This window comes from Hemiscyllium ocellatum, chromosome 14, assembly GCF_020745735.1.
Source record: "Hemiscyllium ocellatum isolate sHemOce1 chromosome 14, sHemOce1.pat.X.cur, whole genome shotgun sequence".
NCBI classification, from domain to species: domain Eukaryota; kingdom Metazoa; phylum Chordata; class Chondrichthyes; order Orectolobiformes; family Hemiscylliidae; genus Hemiscyllium; species Hemiscyllium ocellatum.
Genome location: NC_083414.1, coordinates 48,293,167 through 48,315,796, shown reverse-complemented (window position 1 = coordinate 48,315,796; position 22,630 = coordinate 48,293,167). Strand labels below are relative to the sequence as shown.

General features: G+C 39.4%; 1 protein-coding gene across 14 annotated transcripts in view; it reads left to right on the top strand.

Annotated features, from left to right (window-relative positions):
* Positions 1-14,531, top strand: part of foxp1b (forkhead box P1b) — a 489,011-nt gene extending 474,480 nt beyond the window's left edge. For all 14 annotated transcript variants that reach the window (XM_060835708.1, XM_060835701.1, XM_060835700.1 and 11 more), the window contains 2 exons: positions 4,919-5,085; positions 10,713-14,531. In XM_060835708.1, the coding sequence (XP_060691691.1) occupies positions 4,919-5,085; positions 10,713-10,857 (312 nt within the window). In that variant the 3' untranslated portion in view covers positions 10,858-14,531. The remainder of the gene's footprint in view (positions 1-4,918; positions 5,086-10,712) is intronic.
* Positions 14,532-22,630: the final 8,099 nt, after the last annotated feature.

The window sequence follows — 22,630 nt, the reverse complement described above, 5'->3', positions numbered from 1 at the left end:
CAATTTTAAGTTGTCACTTGAAATCTCAGTGTCCTGTGCTTGAGTGTACTGAAAGATGCATGTTTTTTAATATACAAGACTTCATTGCATGCAGAATATGTGCCCAATTCAAATGAACAAAATGGGTGACAGCCATTTTCTACTTCATTTCTCAGACCAATCTGAGTTAAACTGCCTGGTTTACATTAAAACAAAGTTCACAGTTAACTACCTGTCATCATCTCTCTGGTTCCTTCTCTTTAGCAATGTTTCTACCAGATAGAGGCTACTTTCCAACCAGTCTACACACTTTAAATTTTAGTAAAAAATGTTGTTCACCTTTACGATGGGCAACATGGTGGCTCAGTGGTTAGCACTGCTGGCTCACAGTGCCAGCGACCTGCATTTGATTCCAGCCTCAGGTGATTGACCCTGTGGAGTTTGCACATTTTCCCTGTGTCTGCGTGGGTTTCCTCCGGGTGCTCCATTTTCCTCCCACATGCCAAAGCTGTGCAAGCCAAGTGAATTGGCCATGCTAAATTGCCGATAGTGTTCAGGGATGCGTAGGTTAGGTGCATTAATCAGGGGTAAATTGTAGAGTAACAGGGTAGGGAAATGGATCTGGGTGGGTTACTCCTTGGAGGGTTGGTGTGGACTTTGGCGAAATGGCCTGTTCCCATACTGTGGGGATTCTATGATTTTGGTATATGTGAATGGTATCAAGGTGAAAAGCTTTAACAGAAGTGTTTTTTTTCACAATATTCTAGTCAGTTCAAAAGCAAAGTTAATATACAATACAGAGCCTTTAGCACAAAGTAATAAAGTGCAATAACAGAATTGACTAGTACTGAGCTAGCACTGAGGGTTTCACACATCTACAACTCAAGTGCCTGAGCTCCATAGCTGATGGTTACTTGGAATTTGCATATTTTTCTCAACATTTTACAAGATCTCCACTCACAATTTCAAACACCTGTAGTTTTAGCAGCTTCAAAATTAAAACCCTAAGATGATACCTTGTCTTTGTCTTTCTCTGCTTTCCTCAGCTAGAAAATGCCTATAATCACAGGCATTATTCTCTGTCATGACTTTTGTATAATATGCATATAAATGATGCAATGGTTGGTCCGGTTGAGATTTCCCACAGGGCGTTTGAGAGGAACGCAGACTTCTCCAAGTGCTATGAATTAGAAAGCTCAAAGTACTTTCCTTGGTGCTGCTTGTGGGTGTTCACTTCTGCCATATATGCTGTTGAGTACCTCAAAATACAGAGCTTCAATTTCATGAAAGAGGATGGCTCTGATCTGCACCAACCCATACACCTGGACATCCAGGTCACACCAATTTGTCTCCATTGGCCATCTTTGGGGAACTTGAAGAGCTATTCCTGGCTTGCAGATGTTAACTGGTGCACCATTGGTCTTTAAATTTAGTGCCAGCATCATTGAGCACTTCTGCCATTGGTGAGCTCAAGATAAGTATGAGATTGATGCTTTTGAGATGCAGTGCATGGAAGAGATCACAGGTTTTGGAAAGTGCTGTTGGAGGAACCTTGGTGAGTTACTGCAGTGCATCTTGTAGAGTATGCACCACCTGTGGTGGTAATGAACATGAAGGTGATGCATGGGATGCCAGTCAAGTGAACTGCTTTGTCCTCGATGGTGTCAAATGTCTTGAATGGAGCTGGACTCATCCAGGTACATGGAGTGTATTTCATCAGCTAGTGCTCCTTAATGCCATTCTTGCCAAATGCTATCTTGGTGACAAGAGAAGTCGCTCTCCCCCCACCTCTGGAGTTCAGCTCTTTTGTGCATATTCAGTCCAAGGCTGTGGCAGATATTCCATTGCAAGTGCTGTTGGTAGCCCTGTCAATGACCATTTTCCATAACTTTGCTGATGATTGAGAGTAGAATGATGGCTGGATTGGAATTGTCCTCCTTTTCTTGTGCACATGTTGAATCACTCCAGGCAGCAGCAAGCTAATGAATCTCTTTTGCACCTTCCCTAGTGCAATCACATTTCTTCTGTAGTGTGGCAGCTAGAACCTTACACAGATTTCCATCTGTGGCCTTTCTAATGATGTATATCCAGCTCTGCATGTCTTGAGTAATAAAGGCAAATTTCCATATGCTACGTTAATCACCCTACCTACCTGTCGTGCTGCCTTCAAGGATCTATGGACTTAAACACAAAGGTGTCCCTCTGATCCTCTGTACTTCCTAAGATCCTACCATTCAACATGTACTCTCTTGCCTTGTTCGTCCTCCCAAAATGCATCACCTCACATTTTTCAGGATTAAGTTCCATTTGCCACTGTTTAGCTCATCTGAGCAGCCCACCTATATCATCCTGTAGTCCAAGGCCTTCCTCTTCCCTATTTACCACACTGAAATGTTCAGTTTTCAAACCTCCTACATTATATCTAGATCATAACACACCTCATAAACAGTAAGGAGCACAGCACCAAACCCCATGGTGTGCCACCAGACCCAGGCTGGGTCACAAAAACACCATTTGACCATCTCCCTCTGCTTCCTGCCACTAAGCTAAGTTTTGATCCACATTGTTCTGGATCCCGCTTGCCAAACTAATAACTGTTGAGAAAACTCGAAATGGAAACCAGAATGTGTTCTTCATGGGTTCAGCTGGCCACCTTCTCCATTTTGTCCATGGCAGATCAGGGCACAATCTACGAACAGTAGTCACATGTCACCATCACCATGGGCATTAGCAGCCGATGTTCAGAGATCCATCACCACCATCTTGGCATTCTTCATTACACTTGTCATGTGCTCTGCAAGGCCAGACGTAGCTAGCAGGACACACTGACAGCCAGAAGTGTCTGACTACACTGGGCACCTGTGCTGTACTGTGCAATGATGTTCAGTTAAAGGCTTGTATATTTTGTATGCCAGTGCACCACATTGCTTTAGCACCTGTAGTTGGTTTAGAAGGAGAGACTTGAGGCATTGGGGTAGAGGAGCCTGGATGCAGACCATGGCTGATCTAGAAGTGGGAGCTGTACCATAGCCCACCTCACTTTATTGAGATAAGACTATAAAATTAACGTTATTGTTTTATTTTTCTGGATTTATATTCTGTGTTTTGGTTTATTTTCTGTTTTTTTTAAGATGGCGCTAGAGTGGCGACACACTAAACAACACTTTTCACTGTATTTGTAACAAATACATGTGACAATAAATTAAATCAAGTCATAAAAATCCCTACAGTGTGGAAGCAGGCCATTCGGCCCACTCGGGTCCACATCACTATTACAATGGGCATGCCATCCAAGCCGTAAAAAATGAGGTCTGCAGATGCTGGAGATCACAGTTGAAAATGTGTTGCTGGTTAAAGCACAGCAGGTTAGGCAGCATCCAAGGAATAGGAAATTTGACGTTTCGGGCATAAGCCCTTCATCAGGAATGAGGAGAGTGTGCCAAGCAGACTCTCCTCATTCCTGATGAAGGGCTTATGACCGAAACGTCAAATTTCCTATTCCTTGGATGCTGCCTAACCTGCTGTGCTTTAACCAGCAACACATTTTCAAATGCCATCCAAGCCCACTGCTCTACCCTATAACCCTGCATTTCCATTGCTAATCCAGCTAGCCTGCACATTCCCTGTATACAACGGATAATTTAGCATGGCCAATCCAACTAACCTGCCCATCTTTGGACTGTGGGAGGAAACCGGAACACCAGGAAGAAATCCACGCAGGCACGGGGAGAATGTGCAAATTCCACACAGACAGTCACTTGAGGCTGGAATCGAACCTGGATGCCTGGTGATGTGCAGCAGCAGTGCTAACCATTCAGCTGCTGTGCCATCCAAAAGTGATTGTGTCAGACTGTATCCACAGCAAGTAGTAGGATAAGTCTGAAAGTTCTAGAGGACTAGTCAATGGAGCAAAATCTATGGAGGAATTGTCAGACAGGGGAAGGCTCAGCACTATCAGTCTTCCATATCAGTCCCAGACTTTGGCCAAAGTCAGGTGTCCAGATAGAGTGACTCTGCACAGGGGATCCCTGCCTGCATTCCAGGGAGTGTGTCCTGGTCAGACCCATAGAGGCCAGTCCAGGTAAGGGAAAGTTATGCCAAAAACCTCCAAAATGGCACTACTTGTATGAAATCACCTTAGCACACAGATTTATGTCATGACATAAATTCACCACAGTTCATCCATCAAGTATACATAACATGATGTGCAAACACCATGTTGAAACAGTAAGGGGACATGCAACACCAAAAAAGCATCCGCAAATCTATGCAAATTTCTCACCCACTGCATTTAGTTTGTCCTAATATTGCAGTCTGTGTAGGTGGCTATTGTTTACATTGTAAAGTAGTTCCTAAATGTCCATTCATTGCCTCTCAACATAATTATAATTTAGGGGTGAACTTATTGTCTACATTTTTTTATATTTGTTCTTGCCTACAGCACCGACAAGAGCAACTTTTGTTGGCCATCCCTAATTGCCCTTGAGAAAGTAGTCGTGAGCCTTTGTCTTCAACTATTGTAGTTCATTTGGTATAGATACATCTACAGTGCTGTTAAAGAATGAGTTCCAGGACTTCCTCTATTACAGTGAAGGAACAACAATATAATTCTAAGTCAGCACCGTGACTGGCTTGGAACTGCTGATGTCTGCTGTTATTCTTCATCCCGTTGTTAGAGCTTGTGATTTTGGAAGGTGGTGTCAAAACGAAAAACTGGACAGCCTAAAAATAAATAATTAACTGTCTGAAGGTACTACACACTTGTAAGGTTTATTATAATTGGGGTGATAATGAAATTCTTCAATATTGTATGAATACATTTCGCAAATCGAAGTAAGGAAACTTAATTGTTTTGAAAACAAAAGCCAAGAATGTCAGAGAACATCTAAGGTTCAGTCGAATCTGTTTTTAAGCTTATTTTCATTGTGTGTTTCAATAGGCTTCAATGACTGAGAATAACATACCTCTATACACTACTGCTTCCATGGGAAATCCCACTGTAGCCACCATGGTGGGTGCTATTCATGAGGAGCTAAATGGTGCAGTGGAGCATTCAAATAGCAATGAAAGTGACAGCAGTCCAGGACGTTCTCCATTGCAAACAATGTGAGTACTGAAGCATTGCTTTCTGCTTTCCTCTTTGCCTTAATTGTGTTTTTCAATAATTTTCTCTGGGATGGTCATGATTGTGGAATGTCTGGACTTTGCTGCGAAGAACTGAAGAATTATGTGGAACCATTTTCTCCCAATGACCATATGCTACCCCTCACCCTTTCTGGCAGAGCTATAAAATTTCAAAATATTAAGTGTTCAAATCTTTGTCACCACCCCTTGGAAGTTTGTTGATATTTGTTCAAAGGTTCTTAATTGAATATTAGTCCCTAGCAATTGAGGCATCTAGGCAATGCAGTGTATACTAAACGACTCAGCAACGACTCAGATGCTGCCAGAGTTCTGAGTATTACCAACTTTTTCTGCTTTGACTCAGCTCCTTACTAGGGGTATATGTCTACTCAGCTCTGCTAAAGCCAGATGTTTATTTACACTTTCCTTCCATTGCCTGTTGACACGCTTGAGAAAATGGCCTCAGCTACTTCACCTAAGTAACCATTTCCATATGTCGACTGGATGCGAATGGCATCACAGTTAAGCCAGTCATGTTTTCACCTGACATCCACACCCACTTGCGCTTTTCAGCAGAGTTTGCAACATAGTAGTTAGGATGGGGAATGTTAGCTTATTTTTTCCTTCTGTATTCCAGAGGTACTGAGGTCAGTTTTAACACTACAAAGGCTGCTGTGGTTTAAATTCTCTTAATGAGCCAGGAGCATCTGATAGTCTGGGTCAGTGCTGTACTAGGCCATTGAAGAACTCAAACAGCATTTATTGCTAAAGGTCACCCATTAAACTCTGTCAACCAGTAGTAATAAATCTGATTTTAAATAATATAGAAGATGCACTCTCATAAACTTAAATGACAGGGGCTTAAGTACTTATCAAGATTATTTTTTCCCAAACAGTGAATTTAGTGTTTGCCATTTATTTGCAGTACTGATTTAAAAATAAATATATACTTTTAATTACTATAGAAATACTGATCTCTAGTGATCAGACTCTTTTGACATTTTCACAATTATTTCAGATCTAAGTGCATGCCATTACTCCGATCCTCACATCTTGTGTTATAAGGCCCAGCCGTGACGATCATAAAACTTGCCATTTCCTAGATTTTCTCTCACCTGGAATGCCAAAATCAATTTTTAATGTTATTTTTGGCAGGCTTTCTTTAGTCTAATTTTCTATATTATGTTACATGGTTTTCAGTTTGCAACACTTTTCAAACAGGAGGCAATTATTTTATTATCTCTGTAGATTGCACTCGTGACTGACGGTGCGAAAGGGAGGACTGCCTTTGCTGGAAACAAGAGTTTAGATTAGAGTGGTGCTGGAAAAGCACAGCAGGTCAGGCAGCATCCGAGGAGCAGGAAAATTGACATTGATGAAGAGCTTTTGTCCGAAACGTCGATTTTCCTGCTCCTTGGATGCTGCTTGACCCGCTGTGCTTTTCTAGCACCACTCTCATCTAAACTCGTGACTGACTGTACCTATCTGTGAAACTCTGCATGTCCAATCATTGTTTTCAGCTCACAAAAGCAAGTTTATTTTTCTGGCAGCAGGCTCATCAAGTCCGAAAGGTAGTCTCCTTAAAATTAGGCCTGCCCCAAATAATTGAGAACAGTTGTTATGTCTTGGAAAAACAAAGTGCAGGATTTTGTACTTTGTCCTACGAATTATTGTCTTATGAAACCTCTTAAAGACTGAGTGACTCAATTCTTTCTGCTGCAAGTGTGAATATTTAAGTTTCAAATTGGCAGAGCACTGGTTTATTTTTTTATGCATGAGTATTCACATTCATTAATGTGTTCTGTGTAAGTTTCCCGAGGAACCTTTGACAGAAGTTAAATCAGATTATTTTTGACAACAATCAATTAAAAAAAAAGATTTGTAAAGTAAGTTGCTGTGCAAGCACTTTTCTGAGTGCATCATTTAAAATCTAAAAACATTCTGAATATATTTGCAACACCACCTCTTTCGTTTCTCAATTTCTCGGTCCTGTTTCTGAGTTCAGGGGAACGGTTAGGAAACATTGGCCTGATCACCACTGATGTGTCACATAAATGTCCACTAGAAAGTGTATTAATGCTACTTGGCTGATAATTGTTCCTTGCCGTTTGTCAGGAAGGCCTTGACCTCCATTCACCAACTCCCCTGACAATGTAGCTGAGATCAGGAAGCCAGCATGTGGGGAACTTCCAAGTATAAAACCATATCCTACCGCACCCTTAGCAAGGCTTGTTTGGTGTTCGATTGCACTGCACCACCCGACGTGAAATTCTTTGAAAAAAAACACACCTGTTGGTAGAAATAAATTCACCATATGTTAGTGCTGAAGTTGATATTTGCAAATGCTGTCAGGCAAGTTTAATTTTCTACAAAGGGCATCAATATGAATGTTAAGTGATTTTTTTTGTCATTTCTCTACTGCAACTGTACTAACTATAATGCAGGAAAAAAAAGGCATTCAGTGTCTTAGCTGGCTTCTAATCAAATTCCCTTCTATTAGATATGAAATTTGTGCTGGACTTTTACTGAAGCAAGAACCACCAAAGGACACTTGATGGATTTTTCAATTTTGTTATTTAAGTGATATAAATATAACTTTGTCCTGTTGACAATCAAATTGCTAACATTTATGCTATTTTCATTGCAACATTGTCTACCTTTGTTAAAAAAAATAGGTCAGATCACTAGCCCTGGCTATTGGTGCTATCATTCATTCATTACCTATCACTAATGCTTTTACGAGACATCATAATCTTGTGTCATTACAGCTGCGGCAGAAGAATGAATGAATCTGTCAGTAAATGCAAGGAAACATTTTTTTCTTTATTAATCTCCTTCTTGATGTTGCTTGTAGGTGATCTTAGGATCAAATCAAGTTGGAAAAAACCTCAGATTATTTTAAGCTGTACTGTAGAATACTTTAAAAGGTGTCATGCTTTGAGCAGTGGTTGCATAAACAAAATGTGTTGAACTTGACAGAAGATGAACAACTGTCGTGTTAGCACGTGCCACTCTGTAATGAGCACTTTATGTGGCAGTGTGTCTATGTATTCCATAGATACAGGTCCTGTGATCTAGTTGAAAAATAACCATTCAAACAAGGTTGAGTACACAAGTTCAAAAGTGGGATGATTGGATTCAACACAGCCTACAGCAAAGCCCTTTTTTCTCATTTTTAATAGAACTTGGTTAGAGTATGATCCTTTGCATCATTTTGCATAGCAAATTGTATCAAATGATGTTGATAACAAAACAAGCACTAAAACAAAGGTGTTGAATAAATTTGCCTGTAGCCACTGTAAACCTAAAAGTTGTAATAAATTCTGCAGAATAAAACCACTCATTCACTTGCTTACATTATAAGCTTAAAATAATATGCTGCAGACAGCATCATTGCCAGACATTAATGGTGGCTCATATGAAAGGCTACATGATTTATAGATCACTCTTAAAATATCAAAAGGAAAATTAATAGGAGCATTATAGTACCAGACGGCAGTATAATGAGCGCATATATAACAGTATGAAGTAATGGGAGATTGCTGTCCATGCTAAGTATGGATGGTGTTGAGGGCAGAATGCTGTAACAGGAAGGGTAAGGCAGGATGGGTGGGTGTGCAGTCCCTCTGGATGTACAGTATTTATGGGGATTATTGAGCAAATTCCCCTAGCTGACTATGGAAAAATGTATCTTAATGTAATCTTTAAAACTGCCAGTGTAAGAGGAAGGTTCCACGTATATGAGATTAGATTCTGTGATTAATTGGTTTTCTTTGTTACATCGCATGCATCTGCTTTATATCCATTTTTTTGTATCCTATGCAGAAATTAATCCAGTAACTACATTCAAATGTAAAATTAGTCTTTAATGATATTTTGATACTAAGTTGAGTGATGATGTCCAGTGTGCAAAGCTTGGCTTTCTGTGGGGAATTGTTATCAGGCATTTGATATTGGTTTGCATTTGCAGAAGCACTTTAAACTGTGTATATCGTGTTTACTGTGTCACATCTGGTATGTTGTGCATGAACGGTAGCTTAGATAAAATCAACATAGCTTTGTACCTAATATGAAAAATACACAGGTGAAGTATTGTGTGAAGAATATGAACACAGCAATCGTTATGTCAAACCACTTGCTGGTATTGCAGAACTTTTTTAAACCCCCTCCCCTCACATGTTGTTAAAAGCTTTGCATCCTTCTTCAAACACATCAGTAACAAAGTAGATATTGTCGATTGAGACATTTGCTCATTGTGGCTACAAACCACTGAAGCTTTTTGTTTTGTTTGAAATACTGGAAAATATACTTGCAGTAGAATAATCACTGCTCCAGGATAGCACTTTCATCCTGACATACTCCAAAGTTAGCTACAAAGCAAATAAGCACAGTGTGCAATGGGGTAGCACAATATACGGGCACCAAGCAGAGTTCCATTGAAAGTCATTCCCTCCTTCGACTGAAGAAATAAGTGAAAGATTATTATGCAGAAGATAAGGATAGTCTGGGTGGGGGGATTATTATTACTTGAATTGAAGAACAGAAAGATCCATGAGTAGTGGAAGTTGATCAACAAGTAGTGAAGGGAAAGAGACAAAGTTACTGCAGCTTTAAAGAAAACAATGAATGCCTTTAAAAAGTGAATTGTTTTGAAAGCAGCAAGGGCGTTCTCTGCTTTTCCACTTTACTTCCTGTTTCAGTGCATGATAGTTAAGCAAAAGAAACAAAATTATTTGACCATACTGTCTTTTTTTTAAAAGTTCTGGTCACTCAGGAAAGCACTGTTTGCTCATTGGTGTGTTTACACGAGCTTCCTGACAAAGCCACCCCAAAATCTATTTGTGTTTCTGACTAGATTGTTGTAAATGTGATTTACACAGGACATTTTTCAATTGTTATCACTGTGGTTTCATAAAATCAACCCACATTCCACCCATGGGTTATTCATGTGCTATTCAGTAATGAGAATTTGGCAGATCTCATCTCCTTAGTGCATCTCTTGCCCAGTCCAAGGGCTGGGATCATGTTCTGCCTTGTTTACAACTGACAGCATTATTATTCTCGTTAGGAATGCAGTTTCTTATCACACTGTTATGTTTAGCAGGCTTTTTACCCTCAGCCTGTGTTTCCTGGCAGTGCTTTTCTTCCATTATTGACAGTTTGTAAAAATATGCATTAATTTGGAGTTTAAAACATGTATCATGGTGTCTAGTTGCTGTGTTTGGTTGAAGTTGATTAATGATAGAACCTCACTCAGGGTCATCCTCTAGAGAGAAGGCTCACAGGTTCTGCATGTTAACTAGAGCAGCAGTACTCAGTGTTCAGTGATCAGCCTCCGCAAGGTGCTTGACAAACAGCTGCTTTGTTGTACTTATTTTCATTTGTTTTATGTTTTCTGAATGTTGCAAATCTGTTGTTTTATGAGTTCAAGAATTGTAGTCAGTGCTAATATTTGTGTTTACTGGTTCATAGCAGTTTGTTGGAACTCTTACTTTGAATCAACTTTTTATTTCTAAAATGCTGTGATGATTACTTTCCTAATCGTTTATGAAGTGCCTAAAATATGTGCTCTTTTGTTGCTTTCTAACTGTAAAATGGCTTTGTTCTAGGTATCCTATCCATGTTAAAGAGGAGCCAGTGGACCCAGAAGAAATGGAAGGACCCCTGTCTTTAGTGACAACAGCAAATCATAGTCCAGAGCTCGACAATGACAGAGAATTTGAAGAGGATCCAAGCAATGAAGACATGGAATGAGCACGTTTCTCATCTTTTCCTGAGATGAAGATTCATATACGAAAAGAGCTCGTCAGACTTACCTGTGAAATCTCTCCATGATGTGGAAGTTTGGAGGAATTTTCAGCCCTTTTTGACAAAGTAATGAGATGTTTTAAATGACTTTTAGTGCCATTAAGAATCCCATTGGGGAATGTTTCTGATTTTTTTCTACTTTTTGTTGGAAAAATGGAATTTGTATTCTACGTACATTGGATGGACTTGTTTGGTACTTGGGATTTTCCTCTCCTGAAGTCAACATCAGTGTTGAAAGTTACTGAACTGTACAGTCATACACACAGACTTTGCAGCAGATTTTGGACTGCAGTCCTGCCAAGTTGGACTCATGGGTCTGATCGAAACTGTTCATAGTTCAAACTGCAGGTAGAGCTCTTCCCAGAACTTGCATATTCAAATGGAAGACTGAGGCTAACACTGATTTGCACAGTACTGGAAGTGGATTATTCAAATATCACTGCCTTTAATCCACATTTGTTTCCATGGGGCAGGGGAGAAGGGAAATAATTTGTGAAAAATAATTAGCCGAAATTTTATTGTGTCACTGTTTGCTTCTGCTGCACCCAAGCAGTTTTATAATCGTAGGCCACAGGCCTCTGGAGGACCTCATTAAGCTCTATGTTCAGCAGTAGTGGTTGAATGTTAAAGTCTTTTTTAACCAATGGGACAAAATGCCTGACATCAGTTTGTAACACACATGGTAGATTTTCTGTCATTCATTCCCCTTAACTTCATTGCTTTTTTTTTTAATTTTATAAAAAGAAATTAAACCTCAGACCAGCTTTTACTCTGTTTACTGATACAGCTTTATTTCATTTGCTTTCAGTCAGCAATCAACGGGCCCAACTTTTAATATCAACTGGTAGAATCAATGTTCCATGACTCCAGAGAAAGGTTCACTTTTAGGAAGGCTGCAGTAATGAACCAGGGGACAGAATGACAGAAAAAAAAATGATATTAGTAACTCGCTCTTGTCTCCTGCATAATGTCATTGAAAGATTCCTGTTTTTCAGGTTCAGCAAGTAGTAAGGAGACACAGGAGTTGAGTCAAAGAAAGTAGAACACAAAAAAAAGTCTGTACAAATAATAATTCACACTGCAGCTAAGCTTTTCAGTTAAGGTTTATGTCTAGTGCTGTGTTAAGTAGCTCTATAGGTAGAAATTTGTTATTTCAGCAAAACTTAAACTTCACAATAGATGACAAAATCAAAAGCAATGTCACTAGAGCTTATCTTGCAAGCTTATAGTGATTCTGAAGCAAACTTTACATACAGAAAGTAATTCTGTTAATAGAAGTCATTGAATTATTTTCCAAAACACTCAACATCTTTGCTGTTTCAAGACTGCGACTTGGTCACTTTTCTGTCACTCCCCTCTCCCCCATTGTATTTATTTAGGACGATATAGTTTGGCAGTTGAAGAAGCTTTCAGAGCTTTATTTATTTTTACTTTTTTTTAAAAAAGCCAGATAATTTTTTCTGAGATTACCAAAGATGATCTAAAAGGTAAATTATATGTTCTCTGTTTGATGCTTTATCTGATGAAGCCAAATATCCTCTTATTGTTGATCAAAGGAGGTAGCAGAATCAAGAGGGGGGAAATGGCTAAAAATGGACTGATGCACAGACAGTAACCTGTGATGTTTAAGTCTCCTTTTAACAGTGTCTGCAGCAGGCCAAGTGGATGTTTGAACCAAAGGTATTATCTCTGAAAATTCAGCTTTCTCCTTCCTATAATGACCAAGCTTGCTCACTGTAGGAAGATGTAATTGGAGACCAAACCAAGGAGCTATATCACTGAGGCCACAAAAAAAGGGAGCATTCCATCAAGGGAAGGTGAATGTAGATCCTTTCTGTGCTGGTAAGAGTAAGTTGAAAAGGTGAAAATGCAAGATTCCAATGGTAATACAGAGAGAAAAGGAATAGCTTCCATGATGGAACTGGACCACATAATAGTGTTTTAGGATAATGCTTGTTATGGAAGCTGTAATTGAAAGATGGTGTGCCACTTTTGTTTGGAGACCAATTTATTTGTTGTGCCAAGATAACTTATTTTTGGTTTGCTTTGGCACACATCTTCAAATTTGTTCAGTTTTGTTCCAGCATTCTTCATACAAAAGCACTCATAAGCTTGGTACAAGAGACATTGCAGAAGTTTTTTTTAAGGTTAATCCAACTTTCTGTTAAATGGGCAGTCTGTGGTCTTTTGAAATATATATTTGTAATGGCATTCCAGGCAGCTTCATGAGGATGTGCAGGCAGTAGCTAAATGGGATCATGAGAAGAGATCCCATGCTTTCAAACTGAGTGGCCTGTTGGTTAACTCTGTATTTGAGGGAATAGAAGATGGTTAGATTAGTACATTCTCAGCATGTGTAGCTAGACATGACTAAAGTTAACAGCATGAGAAACTGTTAGTACGCATACCTCAGTTCAAACTTTTAGGGAATGATAAATAAAACATTTCACTCAGTTGCACTTAGTTGTATGTCTTGCATGTTTAGTCTAAAGACTAGCAAAATTAGAGCTTGCATATCTAGCAGGTGCCACAGCCTTTCAGCAGAATCAACTCTGAACCTCAGGCTCTTTATGTACAGGATTTCAATGATCGAACATTGTCATCATATCCATTTGGATATGTGGTTGCTTCTAAAGGGTGGGGGTTTGTTACATTGTACATAAGTATCCCAATGTGTTGGTGCAAGCCTTTGTCTTTTTCTGTTTCTTTTTAAACACTGTTCTTTTAAAAACAAGAAATCTCTGTTAAATCACATTTGCTTTTGAGCAACTGCTTTGTATTGACTATATTAAAAGAAAGCTTTGAAAACTACTGTATGTATTGAAACTGCAAATGTTCTGCACATGTATTTTACTTATTAATCCTTGCTTTAAGAATAACAGAAGTTATTTGCCGACATTGGGGAGAGAATCCCCTTTTTTTGCTTTAACTGTAGTACAGTTGACAGAATTTTAAGTTACCATTGAACGAAGCATTTTGTACAGTTTTGTTTGTGTTAGGCTGTTTTGATACTTCCCGCTTACAAAGGTCCAACCACTGCCCTCTGCAGCTGTCTTAAAAGTTTGAAGGATTTGGAGAAGACAGTTTAAAAAGTCATTTCTCTTCCTGCTGTCGTGAATACTTAGCATGATGAATTCCAGGGCCAGTTGCAGTGAAGTAATGATTATTAAAACTGGGGAGTGTCAACCTGTTGAATATTTTTTTTTAAATAAGAACTTTACAAGGTGCCAAGATGTAAAGATAATTTGTTACATGCTTTTTCTTTAAGAAAAGCGTACATTATCATGATCGAAGTACCATGATTCAGGTAACTTCAATGTCAGGAATGAGAGTCACAGCCTTCTATACTGTCAAAAGCCAGTGAATAAAAAAATCTGATTGTTTCTTAAAGGTTGTTTGGAAATGGTACAGGACGAGGACATTGTGTTATCATGGTGCTTTGAACGTTATTGCTGCCAGTTAAGAGATTATTGTAGAGGCATACAGGAACTCATTCCTTACATCAGTGTAATCCATCATTCCATGTCTGTTGATGCAGACAATAAAAAAATTCATGTGTGTAGTCAGTACTAATTACTGACATTAGCATTCTCAAATGCAATAAAAATGCTGGTTGTTCACACCGTTTGCAGTGTTGTCATTTTCAGCGTGATGTTGATCTCCCAAGCCCAAAGTCATCATTTTCTAGTATTGTTCCCATTTTCATCACACATCGTTTAAAATTCCTCTGTAACAGATGAATTGGTTAGTTATCAAGCACTATTCTGACACTTTCCTGACCCAACTATAAAGATGACCAATACAAGTGCCAGTACTTAAACATTAAATTCTCCCATAATTAATAATGGTGGTTAAACTGTCTCCTTGTAACAGCAATTTAGGTAACTGCATTTGATCAGCTATAAATTCTAACTGCATTAGAATTCTAGAAATATTAGTAATATGGATTTCTTGATGGAAATTATTGCTGATCACAAGTGGTTTGTTTTAACGACCAATGCACAGGTCATGTTGGGCACAAAACTGAGTACACAGGTCAGGTCTGGACACTTTTAATCTTGTGAAACAAGCAATTACAAATAGTTGCATTGATTTGTTAAAAAGCTTTAGGTGACATGAATTGTTTCCAGTTTATCTTATTGCTTAGTATTATGAATGTCAGGGGGTATAATTTTAATTTGGGTCACAGAACGATCAGGGTCACTACAGGAAATGTGCAATCAAATATATGATTAGCTCACTAATGTTAAAAACCCCCTCCGCGGAATCTGCACTTTGCTGGATTGGCAGGTTGCTTGAAAAAATATCTTTAGATGTTTTCCACAAATGTTCAGAAAATTTGTTTAGCAAATATTAGCACATGTTGTAATAGGATATAGAAGTAACTCTATACTTTGTGCATTCCTCATTAAGTTGACCCCTTTTTTAAAATACACATGTTTCTTATTATTCTGAGCCCAAGTAGAAAATCCACATTTAGAGAATTTCCATTCAGTGCGGAATGTTTCTGGCACATGCACAGCTGAATAATTCAAAATACTTGAGCTGAAAGAGAACAAACAATTCAAGACTCTCAACAGCTGCTACGTGTCTTATTGAAAAGATCTGTTTTCAAATGGAATTTAATCAGTTTTGAAATTAAAAATATTATACAACACAAGAAGAGGGTTATTAAATTGTGTGTTTTGAAATAAGTCCTTATAAACATCTGTTGCACTATAACTGCAATAATTGTTAATAAAATTTGATGCGAAACTATTTTTCTTCTATTTTATTTGCATCTATTCAGTGAATGGTGATTATATGGCAGCAGTATTGGCCAACATTCCAAATGAAAACACACTAAATTCACTAGACTGCACCTGTCAAAGCAATTAGAAAATATATATATTTAGACCAGTATTCTGTACCTTAAATAGACTACAAACACCCAATTTAATAAGTTGAGGTGAACAGGACTAAAAAGGAAATCTATGTTGCCTATTAGCTATAAAATTGTTTGATATACATATAAATTTCACCTAGAATGGATTGAAGTGCTGTACTGATTGATTGTAAACTTCTGCTAAGTTGTTGGATATCCTTTTTATACTTAATGCAGCCAATACTGCCAATTTTAGTTTGCATTTATGTTGAAAAATCACTTACTATACATTACTTATAAATGTAGAAATAACTCAGTGATATCAACAAACATCTACCACCTACATTTTGAATTCCTCTCCACCTGCTATTTTAATAGCACTGCTAAAGCAAAGTGGCTAATATGCATATTAAAATTGCAAACATTGGACTTTTATGAGGACTTGAAAAATATTCAATCACTAATCAGCAGTAGTAACTTATAGCATTTACAATACATATTGATAAAACCTGACGTGACACAGATGATGGGATTAAGTGGTGCTGTGTTTTAAGAGTGTAAATTAATGTTGAAAAATCCTTTAATTAGAAAGTGCAAGAGTGGTTTTCAAAAGTTAAAATCCATTCTCACTTCATTACTTTTTGTAATTGTTCTCTTACGAAGGCCAGTGTGGCACAGCTGCTCCTTGGTTATGAACCTTATGCCGAACAGTTTACATATGTGCATGGAGAGTTATGCTTACCAAAAGTTTAAAAGGTATAGGCTGTTTAGAAATTGTTATTAGTTTAGTTTAATGCCTGTGATGCTTACATTGCGTCAAGTTAGGGTAAAATCCTTCAGGAATTATCAGTCTTTATTTGGTCAAAAGTGTTTAATCAAAAGTCTAGTTCATAATTGTCTCAACATTTTTTTTGCAATTTGGAATGAAACATAAAAAGAAACATTTTGAAATTTCTTGTAAAAAGAAATCCATCTAAAATAACAAGTTCCTTGGAGACTCAGAACTTCCAATAACCAATTTTACTAGTTTACTGATTGTACTTGCAATCTTTAATATTTGTTTTCATGATATGGCAGCATTTTGCAAATGCTATTACTTGTTGACTGTGCTTTATCTTAAGGTTCCAAGTTATTTATTCTCACACTGGGGATGTTTTTTTGAGAACAGCATGTTACCGTCCGGGTGAGGTGAGTTCTTGAGTATGCAGGATGGTTAAGATCTGGAAATTAACATCAAGTCAAGAATCCAACATCTACCCACCCTCTGCCGTCTGGCGAGAAAGCAATTGAAATAATTGACAACATAATGAATCCCTTCCATTGAAGCATTTCTCCGCTTCATCGGCATAGGGTCACCAAGGTAAGTACTCAGTCCAAAGTCCACCTTAGGTGAAATTAACAAACTTTAATGAACACTTTGTCCAGTTACACTGAAGAGCTCTGGCCACTCTCTGATTAACAATTGCTTTTCAAAGTACTTCTGTCTAAAATTGCAATCCTTGCTTGGCAAGTAATCAGTAACTTTGTGGGAGGCACTTCATTTATGCAGCAGTTAATTGGTGCCAGCTTTCACAGTATGGTAGCAGTGTACCCAAGCCATGCCTTCTACCTCTGATGATGTGGAGTGGACTCGATGGGCCAAATGGCCTTACTTCCACTCTTATGTCCTATGTTCTTGACTGCCTGCCCAGCCAATGACACCAGCTGTCTGCTTCCAAACTTCATACTCCTGCACAGCCAGAGTGTGTAGACATTGAAGGTTAGCTCTCTTGAAATGCCTCAGAACCTCAGGCTCCTCCGGTAAGAAATAGCCAAAATTTGCAGCCTCTAGCAAAAAGACCTTCCAGTAAAGCAGAAGGACATGCATTGCCAGTGACAATTTTGATGGACCTATCACTCATCCACTCCCAGATTGTATCTCTCCTCAAGTTGTGGCCAACTACAAGAAGATAAAATTGTGAGGTGTGAGTGATCACAGTGATCAGAAGAGGAGATACCACTTGTAAAGGGCGACTGAATCTTGGGAGCAAGAGACTAAGAGATTGAGTGTGAGAGTTGGCTATTTCTTTGGGGATGTGAGGATGGGGATGGAGTAGACCTTCAAGTGATGACCTGAGGTGTATGCACAATTGAATGCCTAGCAAATTAGAGAACAAACCTGACAGAACAACTGCCTGAGATTCAGGAGAAAAGTGTGTTTGAGGGAAGTCAGCAAAAGAGAGAGAATAGTGAGAGCAAATCAGAAACGAAGGGGTGGCACCCCAGGGGACTGTGCAACTGGTTGGTTATTCAGAGAGCTTTGAGGTGAGTTTATAGCTACAAGCATTCAGGGATTAAGCATCAAAATGGAATAACTATGGAAAGTGATAGTAAGTGAATTAATAAGTGTAAGCACAGAGCAGATCTAGATGCATGAATTGAAATTACTTGAATTCCTGTTGAAAGTTTTTGAACTTCGAGGGCAGCTAGACTTACTGCAGAGTATCAGGAAGGTTGACAATTTCCTGGATTGGACATTCCAGCTGGAGGTGATTGTCCCATAGATACTAGAAGTTTAGAATGGGTGGGTGGCTTGCTACGTATCAGGCAGTAAGTGCAGAGTTCTTTGGAGTATGGACTACTGTCAAAACAGCACTGGCATCAGCTGAGAATGATAACCCTTGAAGGACTGCATTCAGAATGTTATACCATTACAAGAGGCTGCATAGGGGAGGAAACAAACGTAAAAATGCAGTCACTATATAGAACTAATTTAGGTTCAAACAAGTAAGTTGGTAATCAATGTCATGAGTCTTGCATGAAACGTTGCTACCCTAGTGACGGGTATGCAGAAATATGCAGTCAAGGCAAAAGATTAAGCCAAACATTTTGATGTATTTTAGTACCAACAACAGATATAGGGAAGTTATTCAGGTGTTTCAGTCAAATTACCAGAGTGGAAAGAGAACTAAAATGTAGGAGCACAATGACTTCTGGATTCCTCCCAGTGCCACCTATTGGAAAATTAGAAATTGGAGGATTAGGAGAATCAATGAATAGCTTGAAGAATGGTGCTGAGGAAATTATTTCAGATTCTTGGGGCATTGAGATCAGTTCTGGCACAAGGAAGATTTAAGTAAAAGGGGCCGGTTGGCTCTCAGTAGGAATGGAACAAATGTCTTTGTGTGGAATTCCATTAGCAGACTTGATTTTACAATCACAGAGAACTTTCAGAAAGAGATTTGAATTTCCAGTTGACAGCTAAAAGAATTATACAACTGGATTTCAAATTTCAAAACATTTTATTGTAACAAATGAATAAAAAGGCACTAAACACTTCTTTTGTCCGCATTTTATCCTTGACAAAAATGACAATATCCTTTTATACATACCACATGTTGTTAAAATGACTGTCATCCCATTGAGAGTGTAAATACTCCACTGTTCCTTCAATCCTAATTGACTACCAAATTCTACATTTGTCAAATACTGACTTTGAGGGTCCATCTTTAGGTGCTCCCCTCAGTTTTCAGAGCATTGCTTATATTAATCACTGGCACTAAAGCCTGCTTGAAAGATATGTCCTGCCACTGACCATGCTGTAACAAATTTTCTGGAATCCATCAAAGGCTGCAGCATGCATTACTTAGCTCAGTGACTTTTTCCTTTACCTCTACAAGCTTACTGTCAGAAAGACTTCACAGCACAGCAGATCACTCTCTTCATATACTCCAAATTCAAAGCTACAATTCAAAAAATAATAATTTCATAAATATTGTAAGTGTACCATTAGGAGATTTTAAAGTAAGTTATCAAAGTGATAGGCACCAGCATATGGAAGAAGAAATGAGAAATACTATGCATAAAGTAAGAGCAGTCAAGAAAGAGGTGGTATATTAGAATTGGATTTAGCAGGACTACAGCAAAATCAAAAGAAGCTTTAGAACGCATATATGTAGTGTGTATATGGTGAATGCATATGAAGTGTATGCGTGTACTTTGTTGAATAAGCTATGTATGAAAATGATATCACGGCAGTAATGGAAATGTGCATAAAAATTGTGAGGTTTGTGTACTTAATATTTAAGGCTGGATTTAGTGACAAGGTTACAGGTCCCAGTAGCCACACTGGAAGAGGGTGACAATTTTGTCTGAGCATTTAGGGGTCAGCGGTACATTATCTTTTGGCAGCCAGTGAACTAACTCACATGGGGATGGAGACTATCCAATCACAGGCCCAGTAGGCAGTCAGAGATGGAAGTTAGTGTCAGCTGATGCCATGAGAGGTGCTGGATGTATATTTAAGGAGCAGCCCACCCTGCATTTACTGCCGCTTGCAGAGGTGCTGCAATGCTCTGGTGCCTGTAACTGTCATGTGCTCTCGCCTGATTGCTGTCTGGACAACTAACCTGCTCAGAAGAAGCCTGCAGCAAGATGAGAAGGGATATCCCAGATGATGCCAGAGTTCAGAGACAGCTCCCTGCATGTTCTACTCCAGACACCCAGGGCAAGGGGAGGATATCCTCTTCCACAGTGACTGGAGAAGATGACGAGCCTATCTTTTTTAGATTAGATTAGATTCCCTACAGTGTGGAAACAGGCCCTTCAGCCCAATAAGTCCACACCAACCCTCTGAAGAGTAACCCACTCAGATCCATTTCCCTCTGATTAATGCACCGAACACTATGGGCAATTTAACATGGCCAATACACTTAACCTGCACATCTTTAGACTGTGGGAGGAAACCAGAGCACCCAGAGTAAACCCATGCAGACATGGAGAGAATGTGCAAACTCCACACAGACAGTCGTACGAGACCAGAATTGAACCTGGGACCCTGGTGCTGTGAGGCAGCAGTGCTAACCACTGAGCTACCGTGCTGCCCTTGACAAAAAATTTTTCTAACCAAACAAGTCCCCTGATGGTGACACAGAAGAGGTTGGTAGCAATGAGTTTCTTCCCTGCATCACCACCGTGCCAGAACCTGGATCCAGTAGCACAGTGTATTAATGACCGTATTTGAATTGCCAGGCACAATGCTCCATGGCACTTAACCAAATGTAAACCCAAAGGGTAATGTAAGAGGGTGCACTTTGTGGAGATGGATTGATCACCCAGTTGGTGGCCACAGGGCGGTCAGGCTACAGCATATTGCTTAGTGGCATAGCTGGATTATATTAAGAAGCATAGAGAGAGAGATTGGGTTTTGCTAAAAAAGAATGACAGATTTTGTTGAGAAACCTTTCATTCTGCACTCATTGGGACATTTTGCAAGAACACCAGTTCAAGAGAAAACCATAAGACCATAAGACATAAGAGTGCAAGTAAGGCTATCCGGCCCATCGAATGCCATTCAATCATGGCTGATGGGCATTTCAACTCCACTTACCCGCATTCTCCCTGTAGCCCTTAATTCCTTGTGACATCAAGAATTTATCAATCTCTGCCGTGAAGACATTTAGCATCCCGGCCTCCACTGCACTCTGCGGCAATGAATTCCACAGGCCCACCATTCTCTGGCTGAAGAAATGTCTCCGCATTTCTGTTCTGAATTTACCCCCTCTAGTTCTAAGGCTGTGTCCACGGGTCCTAGTCTCTTCGCCTAATGGAAACAATTTCCTAGCGTCCACCCTTTTCAAGCCATGTATTATCTTGGAATGCTGCAATGCCCCGTGTCCCTCCATCCAGATCATTAATATATAACGTGAACAGCTGCGGCCCCAACACTGAACCCTGCGGGACACCGCTTGTCACCGGCTGCCATTCCAAAAAAGAACCTTTTATCTCTGCCTTCTGTCAGATAGCCAATCCTCAATCCATTCCAGTAGCTCACCTTGAAAACCATGGACCTTCACCTTGCTCAGCAGCCTCCCGTGTGGCACCTTATCAAAGGCCTCTTGGCCATCTAGATAGACCACATCCACTGGGTTTCCCTGGTCTAACCTACTTGTCACCTTTTCAAAGAATTCCAACAGGTTTGTCAGGCATGACCTCCCCTTACTAAATCCAGGTTGACTTGTTCTAATCCGACCCTGCTCTTCCAAGAATTTAGAAACCTCATCCTTAATGATGGATTTTAGAATTTTACCAACAACCGAGATTAGGCTAATTGGCCTATAATTTTCCATCTTTTGTCTTGATCCTTTCTTGAACAAGGGAGTTATAACAGCAATCTTCCAATCATCCGGGACTTTCCCTGACTCCAGTGACTTTTGAAAGATCTCCGCTATTTCCTCAGCCACCTCCCTCAGAACTCTAGGATATAGCCCATCGGGAGATTTATCAATGTTAAGACCTTTTAGCTTTTCCAGCACTTTCTCTTTTGTAATGGCAACCATACTCAACTCAGCCCCCTGACTCCCTTTAATTGTTGGGATATTACTCATGTCTTCTACTGTGAAGACTGACGCAAAGTACTTATTAAGTTCTCCAGCTATTTCCTTATCTCCCATCACTAGGCTTCCAGCATCAGTTTGAAGTGGCCCAATGTCTACTTTCGCCTGTCGTTTGTTTCTTATGTATTGAAAGAAACTTTTACTATCATTTCTAATATTACCGGCTAGCCTACCTTCATATTTGATCCTCTCCTTCCTTATTTCTCTCTTTGTTATCCTCTGTTTGTTTTTGTAGCCTTCCCAACCTTCTGATTTACCAGTACTCTTGGCCACTTTATAGGATCTCTCTTTTTCTTCAATACATTTCCTGACTTCCTTTGTCAGCCATGACTGTCTAATCCCTCCCCAGATAATCCTTCTTTTCTTGGGGATGGACCTCTGTACAGTGTCCTCAATTATACCCACAAACTCCTGCCGTTTTTGCTCTACTATCTTCCCCACTAGGCTCTGCTTCCAGTCTATTTTTGGCAGTTCCTCTCTC